Raw genomic sequence first — 12,028 nt, forward strand, 5'->3', positions numbered from 1 at the left:
CATGCGCGAGAGCGAGAGAGATGGCCGAGGTTTCACTTTGTGTGTGGTCCTGTTTTTTTTTTCTTCTGCGTCTGACTAAAGGAGTCGGTGGAGGTTGTTCGGAGGCCCCCCCCCCCCACACACACACGCACACACACACACACACACACACCGTCCCTCCCAACTCATCAATCGGGATATGTTTTTAAAATTATTTTTATTGACATGTATTTATTTGGCCTTGACTTATCCAGGTAAGGAAATAAAGAACTGACTCTCATTTGCAGTGGCAACCTAAATAAAATGTAATATATATGAAACGGATTTTTGTATTCATAGTTGTTTTTAAATAAAAAAAAACCCTACACAGAAATTAAATGATATTGTCTATGTGTGATATCACTGCCATGAGGCACTTTTTTTTCCTCCCTGTGAGCAGATGGGGGGGGGATGGGAGGTGGGATTTGTGGTGCTGTTGCTACGTGAAAATTCCCCAGCCAAGTTGGAAAACTGAGTGAGGAAGTCTCAGTGAAACAAAAGGACAACATTCGCACGCTTGGAATGAGCAGATAAATAGACGCATTGGTATTTTTACTTAAAAAAGAAGAGGGGATGAGGAAAAGGAGGGGGAGGATGGAAGGTGGGGGTACAGTGCAGGGGGGAAGAAGGGGCTGGCGCATGCGCACTGGCAGTTGGAGCTCCAGTTACACTTTTTCAGATTTTTGTGATGTGGGGGGGAGGGCGAATCCGCAACTTTCTCAACATTTTCCCATTGAATAAACCCCCAACCACTCACTTTTTGTGTCGTCACATTGTCGATTTGGATCATTTTGAACACGTTTTGGAATTTTTATTCACGATGGAATTTGAAGACGAACCAAAGGGGGGAAAGAACGGAGGGTTTCGTGGAGGAAAAACTTTGGATCGTCCTTAAACTTGTGCTCACATTTTGGGATCTTTCATCAAAGAATTGGAACTGGAAACAAAAAAAAACATGGCTTTTGAGCCTCGACAACAATCTCACTATTAAAGCAACCCGATTCAACTTGATCGTCATTTGTTTTTGCAAGATTTAGTCTCTCCGCCGTCCGTGCTCGCACCCCCCACCCCCTCGCCTCCTCCTCTCGTTCCCAAGATGTCCTCCCAAGTTTGGAGCGCCTTTGTTGGCTTGTCCGGGATGCTGTTCGTGCTGGCTGGCTACAGCCTCGCCGTGCAGCTGCCCCACAACGCGACCATATTCGAGGACAAATGCAAGACGATGACGACGTGCGAGGCGCTCAAATACAACACATGCCTGGGCTCTCCTCTGCCGTACACGCACACGTCCCTGGTGCTGGCAGAAGACTCCGATTCCCAGGAAGAGGCTTTCGAGAAGCTGACCATGTGGTCTGGTGAGTTGCAACGACACTAATCACAACCATAGGTCGTCTCTGAATAGATTCTGACGTGTTTTATCAAGAGAAACGACAGAAATACCACTACATCATCGCAGGGTAGGCAAGCGAGGCAGTGCCTCCCCCTGCCGGTCGATGTATGCATGTGACGAGAGAAAAATAACGATTGCATGAAATTGATTCATTTTAGTTGTGTGCTTTCACCGAAAGAGTCACTGCCTAAGTACAGCTCACTGTATTTGAACGTTGGTCATAATTGTAGTACCAGCACAGGACAGTATAAGATGTTATGATGTCATTTCCCAGGTCTGCGGAACGCTCCTCGCTGCTGGTCTGTCATCCAGCCTCTGCTGTGCGCCGTCTACATGCCCAAGTGTGAAAACGGCCGAGTGGAGCTGCCCAGTCAGAGTTTGTGTCTGGCCACGCGTCGCCCTTGCAGCATCGTGGAACAGGAGCGCGGATGGCCCAACTTCCTCAAATGCGAGAAATTCCCAGTGGGCTGCTCGGTAAGCCGAGGGATGACGAGTCCTCAGTTTTTGCCATCCGGATCCCGCTTTTAAGGATCATCTTTGTGTCGCAGAACGAGGTGCAGAAGCTGAAGTTCAACACGTCGGGCCAGTGCGAGGCGCCGCTGGTGAAGACGGACATCCAGTCGAGCTGGTACAAGGACGTGGAAGGCTGCGGCATCCAGTGCGACAACCCGCTGTTCACCAAGGAGGAGCACGACGACATGCACGCCTACATCGCCTACTTTGGCACGATCACCCTCCTCTGCACCTTCTTCACCCTGGTGCGCCTTCTCTTTTCAATTCATTGCTCCAGAGTATCTCAATCAGGCATTAGCAAACTGAATGTCAAGGGCCCTAAGATTGACCCTTGTTTGTCGCCAGGCCACATTTCTGGCCGACTGGAAGAACTCCAACCGCTACCCGGCCGTCATCCTCTTCTACATCAATGCCTGCTTCTTCGTGGGCAGCATCGGATGGTTGGCGCAGTTCCTGGACGGCGCCCGTGACGAGATCGTGTGCAAGAGCGACAAGACCATGAGACTTGGGGAGCCCTCGTAAGATCCCCGCCGAAAGTCCGCCGCAAACGTGCCGGAACGAAATTTTTTTGTTTTGTTTTGCCCGCAGTTCGTCCGAGACCTTATCATGCGTGACCATCTTCATCATCGTGTACTACTCGCTCATGTCGGGAGTGATTTGGTTCGTGATGCTGACGTACGCCTGGCACACGTCCTTCAAGGCGCTCGGCACCACCCAGCAGCCGCTCACCGGGCGCACCTCCTACTTCCACATGCTCACGTGGTCCATCCCCTTCGTCCTCACCGTCGCCATCTTGGCCATCGCGGAGGTACGTCAGGGACGTTCTTATTTTTTGTTTACAAACTAGCGATGTCAAAATGATTCATTTCCTATTTCCATTCGAACTCTGAGGTGGATGGCGACTCGGTGAGCGGGATCTGCTTTGTCGGCTACAAGAACTACAGATACCGCGCCGGTTTCGTGCTGGCGCCCATCGGCGTGGTGCTGGTGGTCGGTGGCTACTTTCTCATTCGAGGTAAGTCCTGCCGTTGTCCCGCCTCTCAACTCAAATATCCGGGTTCAGGCTGAGCGCCTTTTGTTCCTTGTAGGCGTCATGACCTTGTTCTCCATCAAAAGTAACCACCCGGGTCTCCTGAGCGAGAAAGCAGCCAGCAAAATCAACGAGACAATGCTGAGACTTGGTATGCTCCGAACGAACACGTGTGGAGGAATGCAAACAATCTAAAACCAAATCTTTGTCTTTTTTTTTTTTAATTCTTCTCAGGCATATTTGGCTTCTTAGCTTTCGGCTTTGTTTTCATCACATTTGGCTGCCACTTCTATGACTTCTTCAACCAGGCCGAATGGGAGAGGAGCTTCAGGGAATACGTGCTGTATGTTTTGTTTTGTTTTTTTGGGGGGGGGTTCCCCTCACCATGTCCCATTATATGTTCTGTTACCACCTCAAAAAAAGACTTTGCTCCTTCCGTACAACACGGTGACAGATCATAACAGGCGCTTTGATATGACTGACAGATGCGAGGCCAACGTCACCATCGCTTCCGAGACCAACAAGCCGATCCCAGAGTGCACCATTAAGAACCGACCCAGTTTGATGGTGGAGAAAATCAATCTGTTCTCCATGTTCGGCACCGGCATCGCCATGAGCACGTGGGTGTGGACCAAGGCTACCATCCTGATCTGGAAGCGCACCTGGTGCAAGTAAGCGCATGACGCCAAGATCTCGCTCGGTCTCCGCTCGGAGTACCGAATCACGTTTATTTGTTTCCGCCTTCAGGATCATTGGGCGCAGCGACAACGAACCCAAGAGGCTCAAGAAGAGCAAGATGATCGCCAAGGCCTTCGCCATGCGCAAGGAGCTGCACAAGGACCCAGAGAAGGAGCTGTCCTTCAGCATGCACACCTTGTCACATGACGGACCTGTCGGTAAGGACCTGATCCCGGTCCTGAGAAACTATCCAGACGTCCAATCTTGGAAAACGTATGCGTTGTCATTCCTCTAGCCGGGATCAACTTCGACATCAACGAGCCGTCCAATGACATGTCGTCGGCTTGGGCGCAGCACGTGACCAAGATGGTGGCCCGGCGAGGCGCCATCTTGCCTCAGGACGTCTCGGTCACTCCCACAGGAACGCCGGGTGAGAATTTAAGGAGCTTGTTTGATTGTTTGGATAACTTGACACAATAACAACAACAACGCAATGTCATCGTGACAACAAGGCGCTCTAAAGCAGCCAAACCAGCCCAGAGCAGCGGTCCATTTACGTTTTTCTCACGGGGTGGTGCGTGCACTCACGGCCAACGATGAGGCGTTCTGAAGCTAGCTAGCAAATCACTGAGAGAGAGAGAATCTCTCTTGAAGTATTTGTACTTTGTTCCATCCCGCCACTGTTCCCAGCTGACGTATTATGGGTTTCTTCCATAGTTCCACCCCCAGAGGAGAGGAACAGGTTGTGGATGGTGGAGGCTGAAATCTCCCCGGAGATGATAAAGCGAAAGAAGAAGAAGAAGAAAAGAAGGAAGGAGCTGCACGGACCAGCAGAGGAGGCGGCAACGGCAGCGGCGGATCACCGGGCTTTTCCCCAGCGGGAATTTGGCCGTAGCTCGGTGCCCCGCCTCCCCAAACTGCCCTCCCACCCGAGCCTGGTGGCCAACCTGCGGGAGCAGCAGAGGCGACAGCAGATCCTGGAGGACGACGTCCTGCCGGGATCCTATCCTGATTTTCCGCCCTCGCCTGGTGACGAGCGGTGCCGCTTGCCGCCCTTTCAGAGCGCTCGGAGCAGCTCCGGCCGCGGCGTTTTCTCGGATCGCCCGGAAGACCTTGGCCTGGGCCCGCGCTGCCCACCCGGCACCTCCTTCTACGCCCATGAGGGGCTGTCAGAGAGGATGGCGCATGTGGCCAGGGTGCCCGCTGGCCGGCGGGTCGCTTACGGCCCCATCCACTCGAGGACTAACTTGATGGAGGCGGAGCTTATGGACGCCGACTCAGACTTCTAAATTGCACTGACAGCGAGCTAAAGAAAAAAAGTGCTGGATACTTTCGAAACTTAAGTCAACCTATGTTTATTTTTTACAAAGTCTTTTTTTTTTTCATTGTAAGGAAAGGGATAACAAAAAAAAAAATACAAATATAAATATTTTTTTGTACTGCTAAGTCCGATACAACTTCCTTGACAACTTTATGATGGAACACAAATGAGGCAGCTATAAAATAGCTTCAAGGAATAGACTATGTAGATTAATCTGAAAAAAAGAACAGCATCATCGCGTCTTCATGGCAGGTTACCATTAAAGTAGGCGAAACTATTTTGAAAGAATGACTCTGTTTTCTGTACACGTTTACCCTCTCCACACTCACTTTTTAGCCAGTAAATACTGCAAATGTTTATGTACTAACTTTAATCTATGGTGCTTTTTACAATACTGTACACATAATAATAGAAGGAAATAATACACTAGTGTCTTATAAAGATTCAAATATTGTGTTTTTTTTTTATTCTTTCAATTAGCAACATGATTTAAAAAAAATCACACGAAGCACAGAGCAATGTTTGAATTTCTTTGACTGTTTCTTAAATATGAACAGAAATTCCATGTATTTGCATTCTTTTTTTTCACCGTGTCTCTCTTTGTGAGCGTGTAGGTAAGATGTTCATAGATGTCACACAAAGGGTATTATTGTTTGTACAGATTTCTACACATATATAAAACGGTTTGATTTTTCAAAAGAAAAACAAGGGGGTGCGCAAAGAGATTGTACGCCGTTGTCAAAATGTTGTTGCTTGAAGTCATATTTCCTTTTTTTACACACACATGTGCGAATTCTCTATTCTTGTGAGATGTTTATATTTATATTAGTAGCTCTGCTAGTTTCTGAAATTGAATTTAACGTAAAATCACTCCCCACCCCCCAAAAAAGAAACGTCATTTTTTTTGTGGTATTTTCTGACCCTTTTACAGCACCAAGCTCTGTTTTTGTGTGCTTTGAAAAGATTTAACAGCTTTTATTTTTATATATTTGTACATTTGCCTCGCGACTGTTTAAAAAAAAATGTCCCTTTTATGATAGCTGTATCTGTTTGTTTTTACGTGTAAATAAATGTAACCCGACACTCTTGGCCGAATTGCCAGCACTCTTAAGTGATTTTATTCTGTAGTTTAAACTCCTTTCAAAACATTGTAGACACAAATCAATAATTATACTGTTCGCACGTGACAGTTTAAAGTGATGACGATGAATTATCTCTGGGTGGGCGGAGCCAACGTTAACAACATGAAAAACGATATTTTTTTTTATGCTTTTTGAATATTTTTTTCGAATGTAACGCTTGTCTTTTATATAGTTTTTCTTCTGACAAGGCACAAAAAAATATTTGGGAAAAAAAAGCATTTTTAAAAACAAATATATGCCTATTATTTCGTGTTTTTTTTCCAGAACAAACAAGAGTCCGACCAAACTACACAAGCAGGTAAGAAAGAAAACCAGGGTGATTGAAAATATTTTTACTTGATTTATTTTGCAACATTTTCTTCGGTAGTTCGCATCGCCTCCTCCTCTTCCTCCTCCTCTTCCTCCCCACTGATTTGTTGCTTCTTTTTCGTCGCGAAAAACGGCGTGTTGTGGTCAGGGAAGAAACGGGCCGCACGGTTTGGAAATAGAAGGAGGAAAAAACAGAGAGGAAGACTGATGACACCCGACTGAAGGTGGACATGTCCCTCACGAAATCCACGCTTGTGTCTTTTGCAACAGCAGGCGACCAGGACACCCTGAGGAGGAGATCCACGATGGACTCCACGGGTGAGCTTTAACATTTTTTTTTTTTACTTTGCTCCAAGCATTCACAACATATTTAATAATGCCATCGGGGAATTTATAATTAAGCTTTTTATTTTTTATTTTTTTAAGTGGGTGACCTCATGGTTCCGTTTGTGTTTAATCAAAGTCAGCTGTGGAATCAAACCTGGACCGGAATAAGAACTAAATGTAATCTATTTAAACTTTAAATTACCGTGCCATATTTTATTTGGCATATTTATTTATATTTAAATATCACAAACATGAATGTAGTGTTGGGAAGCCCTCGAAGTTGAACGTGATTGACAGATAACCGAGTTGTTGTCATTATCTTTATTTTTTTGGGGGGTGGGGTAAGAAACAATTGTCAGTTTTGTGTTTAAATGTCATAGTGATGTCTTCATATTCTCCCCTTTTTGGCACATAGCAACTTGATTTGTTTGCATGTGTTGCAACAATGCATTGATAATGGGATCAGTCGTAGTGTGTGTGTGTCTGTGTGTGTGTGTGTGTGTGTGAGTGTGTGTGTGTGTGTGTGTGTGTGTCATGCATGTCTCTCAGGAGGTTGCTGTTAGTCACACCCATTTGGATGATACCCACACCCATTGGTGACCGTTAGGCCTTCCATATTTCCTCCCCTCGGTCCAGAGAACTACGATGCGGAGCCAAATGGCCCGTTTTCACGGATACCGCCCCAAAGCGAGTGCCTCTGCGTCGGGCCGCAGCACCCGGAGCTCGTCGTCAACGCCGCCGAGACCCCCTCTCCCGACTCGTCCTCCAACCATTTCTGCCACTACACGCCCAAGTGTTTCCTACCCGTGCACAGAGGTGACGTATGCCGCGCTATCACGTTGACGTTGGGACAAATCTTGACATCAATGTTTTTTTTTTTGTTTTTAATTTATGCAGCTCGCACAGGAGCACACGGCAACTCGGCACGCTCCACGCCGTCGTGCTACGGCGAGGAAGGTTGGCATGAAAGCACCTTGAAAACCACCATCAGGGCTGAGAATGAGGTGGAGGCGCACAGGGAAGCCAACAACTACAAGGTAAGCGGCTCTTTGTGTCACCGCAGTATTTTAAAGGCAACCTTTCGATTAAAAAAAAAAAACGAAAAAAAAATTCTTATTTTGTAGTTTGGCTTCCGAAAATGGAAAGGCAATGTCACAGAGAGACCCATCGAGGACCGATCAGATGTGGTCAAGGAGCTCTACTCGGACCTCAGCATCGTCAAGCCTCAAGAAGGTCCTTTGAATTTATTCACCAAAATCTGATGCAATCCAATTTAAGAGCTTTAGCGGCAAAAATAAAACAAAACAGACAAGCTGTCCATTGGTGTATTTCAGGTTCTGTGGTGACCTTGGGGAACGTTGTTTATGTGATTTTATTCGGCTGGTGGATTTCTTTAACCTACGTCGTCATTTGTCCTGTGATGTTTCTGACAATAATCGCTGCCCCTTATGGTTGGTATTGTCTATTCCGGGCAGCAAGTTGTATATTTGAGAGGCATTCATCATGTCTGTAAATTATTATTATTTTTTTATTATTTTTTTGAAGGAAAACTGTGCCTAAAGTTGGCCTGGTACTTTATTTGGCCCTTTGGGAAATCGGTGGAAAAGGTAAAATGCTGGCAAGTCTCTCGAAATTTCCACGGGTGTTGATGTGCCACGATCCGCATCAGGCATGTTTTCCTAATCTCAGGCTGCTGACTTGACAAAAAGATCCACGATGAAGCCGCCGAGGTGCGAGGTCATTCCGGAAGAGAGGGACTCCGAGGACGGCAAGGACGCGGTCATGGGAAAGGACTCGCGGCCTCTTCTGATGTCGTCCCCTTTGCCCGTTGAGTTGCCTTTGCCGGAAGTAACCGTTCGGACCGGGTCGAAACACTGGGTGAGGACACAGACGGACAATTTACATTTTATGCACGGACCGGCGAACTACATCACCAAATACGTTCTCATTCTTTGGCGCCCATGTCACTCACCGGTGCCTTATAAAGCCACACGCATTCAAAGTCACAGATACAGCAATGGGAAATGTGAGGGTGGCGAGCCCACCTGGACGCAAGTAAAACACATTTTGTGTCGGTATCGTCGTAATCATCAATTCCGATTGAATTTCAGTGTCGCGCCAACACCTACGTGTGGCTGCTCCTCGGCTATCCCGTCCTGGCGGCGGTGCACGCGCTAGCCTGCGTCATCTCCTGGCTGCTGGTGTTCACCATCCCCGTCTCCAAGATGAACACCCGCGCGCTCGCCATCATCCTCCTCATGGCGCCCGAGGATGTACACGTACACGCTCTGGAAAAGGTGAAGCGGGAAATTCCCGATCGTCGCGTATACGAGTCGGTACGATTGTCACGCTGTGGTTTTTTTCCAGACGCATCGGTGCGAAGCGAGAGTCATCCTGTGCTGCTACCGTGCCGTCAACGTCTATTACTACAAATACACCGTGCAAGGGATCAACATCTTTGCACTAAGTATCCTTTTGGGAAGGGTCTTATGAAAATTTAGCGGCTTCGTTTTTATGCTCCTGACGTTCTCGTACAGATCTCCTCCCCTTGGTGATAATCACATTGATTATCGGCTACACTGACCAGAACCATAAATACTTCAGTTCGGAGACCAAGTTCGCCACGGCCATCACGTCCATCATCCCGCTGTCATACTACATCGGAATGGGCATCGCCAGGTAACGAAGCGTAAATTGCATCAACGCATTTTTGAGCCGAACAGATTTATATTCCCAAAAATCCAACCGAATGTTTTTGTGCAGCATTTCGGCTCAGAGCAACTTCGCCGTGGGCGCGGTGGTGAACGCCACGTTCGGCTCCATCACCGAGATGACCTTCTACATCACGGCGCTCCTGCGGGGCCACCGGGCCGCCTCCAAGTGCTACGAGGAAGTCGTCAAGGCCGCCCTCACCGGCACGCTGCTGGGCTGCATCCTCTTCATACCCGTGGGCGTTCCGACCGGACTGTGATTGTCGTCTCGTGGTCATGTGAATGAAGGTATCATGTCACCCGCACAGGGCATCTGCATGATCATTGGTGGCATTAAACACCGGGAGCAGAGATTTAACAGCCGCTCGGCCGGCGTGAGCTCGGCTTTGCTCTTCATATCCGTAGGAGGTTTGTGTCGAAAATCACCATGTCGTACATTTCTTTTCTGTGAAGGGCAAAAGCAGCTTTTTTTTTTTTTTTTTTTTAATCCCTCAGGTGTTTTTGCTCCCACCCTGTTCTCCAAGACCTTCGGCAGCCTGATGTGCGAGAGCTGCTCCAACATTCCCGGCAATGCCAGCGTGCCCTTCGTGTGCAAAAACTGTCACTACGACATGGTCGGCCGCCGGTGATTCTTCAACCGAATGCTTCTTCAAAAATTCGCCGTCTTACTTTTTCGTCTTTTGTTGCAGAGTAAAACCGACTCCCAGTTGGTTATGATGCATATAGAGTAAGTCGACATGCTGCAGTTGCAAGGAGGAGAATGTGAACGCTTGGAGATGACCTAGTTTTTGCATAAATGGGTCGGAAAATATTGTCCGATGTTTACCGAAGTCATGACAATAAGACGAAAAAAAATGAAGGTCCAATCAATGTGACAAGATTGGAGCTATTACTTACTGGAATCTCTGACACATGCCAGGCTATAACATCACAAATGACAAATCTACAATAACTAAAACATCAAACAATAATGCATGTTATTTCTGTCCACAAAATATTGGTTCCGCAGACGTAGTAACAAAATATTGTGGAAATGAAATTGAAATTGAGCTGATTAAAACGTCATCCCAAATTGGGGCATTGTAAAGTGCTATATTGTTTGGGGCTGCTTGTATCCTCAGGACCTGGACGTATCGAAATAATTGACTTTTTTTTAATAATTATTATTATTATTTTTTGTGTGTGTGTGCACATAAAACTGTGGTTGGAACTAACACACGATGATGAATGTCAATATGACACCAGGCCCCTGGTGTACACCATCTCCGTGCTGCTGCCCGCCGCCTATCTCATCGGCCTGGTCTTCACGCTGAAAACCCACTCGCACATCTACGACATCCATATAAGCGACGGCCAAGGCGGCTCCGCCCACGGTCAGTACGCGGTCGACGCGGGGGCCGCCACCGCCGCCACCGCCTTCCGCCGCGAGGGCGACGCTGGCCCGCTCTTCGCCGTCAACTCTTGCATTAATACCAGCGTTGTCCCCCCCAGCCATGTTGTCACAGGTGTGTTATTTTTTTTTTTAATCCTTGTTTATGCATGTGGGTCACAAAAAAAAAAAAGCATGCAAGTTTAAAAGCAAATGTGGCTAAGTAAGGCCTCGGATCACAGCGTCCATGCGTCACGCAGGTCACCATGTGCTCCACTGGTCACGCTGGAGGGCACTCGCCGTGCTCGTCGCGGCCACGGCGCTGATGGCCTGCTGCGCCGATCTCAGCACCAACAACATCGAGCCCATGCTGACGAACTCCTCCATCTCCCAGGTGCTTAAAAAAAAAAAAAATCTGCCTTTTTGTTTCACATCGTGACCTTCTTTGGCGCCACCTTCAGTACTTCATCGGCGTGACGGTGTTGGCGATGGTTCCCGAGCTTCCCGAAATCGTCAACGGGATCCAGTTTGCGCTGCAGAATAACATCAGTTTGAGGTATTTCGCTCGTCACACGCATAACAAGTTCCATCAACATGCGTCATACTTTTTTTTTTTTTTTTGCGTGTCCCAGTCTGGAAGTGGGCAGCTGCATTGCCGTGCAGGTTTGCATGATTCAGATCCCGCTACTTATCCTATTCAACGCGTTCTACGTAAGTTCAAATTCCCTCTTTGACGATATCTGGGACAAGATCTGTCGTCCGCAGTCGTGCTTTTAATGCGTTGGCGATTTGTGGACAGGATGTGGGATTTACGTTGCTGTTCAGTGACATCCATCTCTGGGCAAGCATCTTCAGTGTCATTCTGGTCAACTATATCTTCATGGATGGGAAGTGTGACTACTTTCAGGGTGAGTCCGATTTTATTTTTTTTATTTTGGGGGGAGGGCGGGATCAGTTTTTATGAAGGAATATTAAAACGTGTTTTTATTTTTTGTAGGCACTGCTCTGGTGGTGGTTTACCTCATCCTTTTGGCTCTTTATTTCTTTGCTCCGTCGCCACGCTCTTGTTAAGTTAAAAAAAAATAAAATAAAATCCAGTATATTTTTGTGAGCATGCAGGGACTTAAGAATTTGTAATTTTGAAAGCATCTTGCCTTTACATTTCTACGTCGATATTTATTCTCGCTTCTTTGTAAAAAAAAAATGTCAATAAATTCCATTTA

The 12,028-nt window shown here is 47.2% G+C and overlaps 2 protein-coding genes across 2 annotated transcripts; both read left to right on the top strand.

Annotated features, from left to right (window-relative positions):
- The first annotated feature begins 681 nt into the window (after positions 1-681).
- smo (smoothened, frizzled class receptor) lies at positions 682-5,830 on the top strand. Its single transcript, XM_019877068.1, has 12 exons — positions 682-1,370; positions 1,680-1,879; positions 1,954-2,163; positions 2,264-2,436; positions 2,507-2,726; positions 2,810-2,933; positions 3,007-3,099; positions 3,183-3,291; positions 3,434-3,619; positions 3,696-3,844; positions 3,922-4,056; positions 4,344-5,830. Exons 1-12 carry the CDS (start codon positions 1,115-1,117, stop codon positions 4,913-4,915), a joined length of 2,427 nt encoding a protein of 808 aa, XP_019732627.1. The 5' UTR covers positions 682-1,114; the 3' UTR covers positions 4,916-5,830.
- Positions 5,831-6,478: 648 nt separating this feature from the next.
- On the top strand, positions 6,479-11,882 carry cax1 (cation/H+ exchanger protein 1). The gene is made up of 20 exons (XM_019877014.1): positions 6,479-6,716; positions 7,362-7,541; positions 7,623-7,762; positions 7,850-7,958; positions 8,060-8,176; positions 8,271-8,332; positions 8,415-8,603; positions 8,837-9,022; positions 9,093-9,192; positions 9,263-9,404; positions 9,489-9,672; positions 9,745-9,844; positions 9,932-10,050; positions 10,126-10,163; positions 10,682-10,941; positions 11,066-11,199; positions 11,267-11,361; positions 11,438-11,516; positions 11,605-11,713; positions 11,803-11,882. The coding sequence occupies exons 1-20, from the start codon at positions 6,629-6,631 to the stop codon at positions 11,874-11,876; spliced, it is 2,505 nt and encodes an 834-aa protein (XP_019732573.1). The 5' UTR covers positions 6,479-6,628; the 3' UTR covers positions 11,877-11,882.
- Positions 11,883-12,028: the final 146 nt, after the last annotated feature.

Source organism: Hippocampus comes, unplaced genomic scaffold, assembly GCF_001891065.2.
Source record: "Hippocampus comes isolate QL1 unplaced genomic scaffold, H_comes_QL1_v1.1 scaffold127, whole genome shotgun sequence".
Lineage (NCBI taxonomy): Eukaryota > Metazoa > Chordata > Actinopteri > Syngnathiformes > Syngnathidae > Hippocampus > Hippocampus comes.